Source organism: Saccostrea echinata, unplaced genomic scaffold, assembly GCF_033153115.1.
Source record: "Saccostrea echinata isolate AGI-Se365-2 ecotype Australia unplaced genomic scaffold, CSIRO_AGI_Sech_v1 ptg000009l, whole genome shotgun sequence".
Taxonomy (NCBI): domain Eukaryota; kingdom Metazoa; phylum Mollusca; class Bivalvia; order Ostreida; family Ostreidae; genus Saccostrea; species Saccostrea echinata.
This window is the reverse complement of record NW_026889758.1, coordinates 36626478-36630000: the sequence shown is the minus strand read 5'-3', so window position 1 is coordinate 36630000 and position 3523 is coordinate 36626478. Positions and strand designations below refer to the sequence as shown.

The following is a 3523-nucleotide window of genomic DNA, read 5'->3' as shown; positions in this document are numbered from 1 at the left end:
ATCTTTAAAAATCTTCTTCTCAAGAACCACTGGGCCAGAAAAGCTGAAACTTATGTGGAAGCATGCTGGGGTAGTGTAGATTCTAAATTGTCCAAATCATGATCCCTGGAGATAGGGCGGGGCCACAATAGGGAATCCAAGTTTTACATTGAAATATATAGGAAAAATCTTTAAAAATCTTCTTCTCAAGAACCACTAGGCCAGAAAAGCTGAAACTGGGGTAGTGTAGATTCTAAATTGTTCAAATCATGACCCCCCGGGATAGGGCGGGGCCACAATAGGGAATCCAAGTTTTACATTGAAATATATAGGAAAAATCTTTAAAAATCTTCTTCTCAAGAACCACTGGGCCAGAAAAGCTGAAACGTATCTGGAAGCATGCTGGGGTAGTGTAGATTCTAAATTATTCAAATCATGACCCCTGGGGATAGGGCGGGGTCACAATAAGTACTACCGGGGGGGGGGGGAGAAATCAGGTGAAAAACAGCAAGGCCAAAGTTACTCAGGTGAGCGCTGTGGCCCATGGGCCTCTTGTTTTCAGGCTGAGGGATATTCAGAAAAATTTTTGACAGAGAGTCAGAAAAAACGCTATGAAACCATAAAGAAATTAAAGACAAAGGCTCCAGACAAGAACGTCAGTCCACCGAATGTAGGAGGGTTTATCCAACAAAAAAGTTATTTTAAAAAATCATACGTATTTAATTAGTGGTGATTTTTGTTAATTTTTTTTTTTGTTTGAATTAAGCATCCAGCTACAATTATTTCATATTTTACAGAACAAAGTTATGAAAATTATGTTCAACATCACAAAAAGCAAGAAGTTTGAGATAGGAATTCTGATCGTGATTTTGCTCAATATGATAATGCTGGCATTGGAACACTATGACCAGTCGGACAACATAACAGCTCTACTGGATTATTCTAACCAAATCTTTGTTATCATTTTCTTAATTGAGTTTCTAATGAAAATTTTAGGCTTCCGACAGCATTATTTTAAGATGCCTTGGAATGTATTTGATTTTGTTCTTGTGGTTCTCTCTATAATTGGTAGGTATACAATTTTTTTAAATGAAAAAGTCAATGAAGGACCAATATTAATTGCGAAGTTTATTTATGTTTATTTGAATTTTTATCTACTGGAAATTCAAATATAAAAACAGTTGTGTAAATTTGTAAAAGGACATTCAAAAAAGATTATAACTATTTAACAAGAATACGTGCTTTTGTCATTTACAATGAAATATACATATTTAGAAGTTTAAACTGTATATCGAATATATTGAATTAGTTCTCACAAGATTTGTATTCTGTTATCACAAATTGGATAGAAATATTACAGAATTAATTGTAAAGATGAATTTAACAATTTGAAATTATGAATTCTGAAATTCCTAAATTCAAATTTAAATCGATATAGCGAATTTTAGAATCCGTTAAATCCAATTCATTAAATTCGTTTTATCAGATTAAATTCGTTATAATGAACCTGCAAAAAATATAATAAATTTAATTCGTTTAAATGAATTCAACAATTCGTTACATCGATAAAAATATTTTTGAAATGGGCTTCTTCAATACGATCTATACAACTAAACGTTATTTCCCTTTTCGTTACAGATTTAGCAGTGACTGAAGTGAACCAAACCTTAGGCGTTTCTCCCACCCTATTAAGAGTCGCCCGTGTCATCAAAGTCTTTAGGCTCCTTCGTCTTTTAAGACTGACAAAAGGAATTTCTGGATTGTTGTATACGCTTGCTATATCTTTGCCTTCTCTGTTCAATGTTGCACTGTTGCTGTTTCTTATAATTTCAATTTATGCAGTGATCGGAATGAATTTATTTATGCATGTTAAGCACACAGGTGGTATTGACGATGTTTTCAATTTTGAGACATTCTTCCAAAGCGTCATAACGTTGTTTCAAATGTGTACATCTGCTGGATGGGACGGAGTTTTAGCGGGAATTACAAATGAAGAGGATTGTGAGAAGGATCTAGGTCCAGATCACGTAAATAACTGTGGAAACTATAAAGTGGGAGTGATATATTTAGTGTCTTACCTAGTGGTAACTTTTCTTGTACTTATCAATATGTATATTGCAGTCATTTTGGAAAATTTCTCCCAAGCTAAAGAGAGTTTGGAGCATGAGAGCAATAAACAGGACGATGATGCAATTCCTTCCGATTGTTAAATTTTCTAAATTTAACAACAACCAGTGCTTTATGTTGAACGATCTGTTTTTTCCATTCTTTTTTTTATTTATTTGTTTATTTACATTAAAGACAAGTGGGGTATTTTTTTGGTTTTGGCTTTCGTTCTTCTTTATTTTTTATTGCTTTTTGTGTGTGTTAGAATACAAACACACACACACATAGGTCATTGCTTTTATACTAAATTTGACTACGGAGTACTCCGTATATCTGATCAATACATAGGGCTCATGGCGGGTGTGACAAGTCAACAGGGAATGCTTACTCCTTCTAGACACCTGATCCCACCTCTGGTGTTTCCAGGGGTCCGTGTTTTTTTGCCCTGTTCACGATTCCTTTAGTTTACTTGATTTATGAGATTGATAACTGTTCATTATATTCACATTTTACCTGGTAATAAAGAAAACATTGCTGGCAATGCAGTTTTTAAAAGTCCAAAAATTACGGTGGTCTAACCACCGATATATAACACCCTTTAAATGATGTTTTCACGTGCAAATGTGCAAATGACATAACAACCTTATAGTATTTTGTCAAAATTGCGAAAATATATTTTCCCAACAATGCGCTAAAAATGAATAATTTTGGTCCGAAAGTTTATGAAATATTTAAAATGTTCGCGTTTTTCTGGGACAACCATCGAATTTTTTTCCCTAGCGCACGAACATCCAATCCTTGTAAAGAAAAGGAAGGCAGCTGTAAGGGTTTGTCATGACCTGTTTCTGGAAGAGTTTATATTAAAGTATGAAATCTTCACAATTTTTTACTGAAAACAGTCACTATTGGTTAAATTTATTCTTGAACTTTTCCCCTGTTGTTAGAACTCTTGTGAAAGAAACAGTTTTTAGCGTTAAAAATCATATGACAACACTTGAGGTAATTAATGATGTTTCAACTATTGCATGTAGCATAAAGTGCAGAAAGTAAGTACGTGCTAATAACTCCAAGACTAACTGTAATTACAAAAAACAACAATTGTAACTTCTTTTAAGATAAATTGAAACAAAATCTCAAAGACTTAACAAAGTTGTTTTGATTTGTTATTTAACAGTAAGCCAGTAAAATTAATTAATCTTCCTTTATCTTTACATAAGTTGTATCACCTTTTGTTTTTCGATATTTAGTCTTTATTTAGTCTTTATACAGTTGTATTAGTTCACATATCCTTTAAATTACATATTGAGGCATATTTCTAAAGGTTACTCGTTATCTCTACCATTATTTCCCCTTAGCCCTTTGACAGATCTCTCTACTGCAATAGATAAATTTGTGAATATTGTATACTCCAAATAAAGGAGTTCTTTTTTTTTTTTTT

General features: G+C 33.0%; 1 protein-coding gene across 1 annotated transcript in view; it reads left to right on the top strand.

The window, feature by feature from the left end:
• The window catches only part of LOC133182689 (sodium channel protein para-like), an 11117-nt gene extending 8928 nt beyond the window's left edge, over positions 1-2189 (top strand). The window contains exons 11-12 of the mRNA XM_061317541.1: positions 542-649; positions 1854-2189. Coding sequence (XP_061173525.1) covers positions 542-649; positions 1854-2189 — 444 coding nt within the window. The remainder of the gene's footprint in view (positions 1-541; positions 650-1853) is intronic.
• Positions 2190-3523: the final 1334 nt, after the last annotated feature.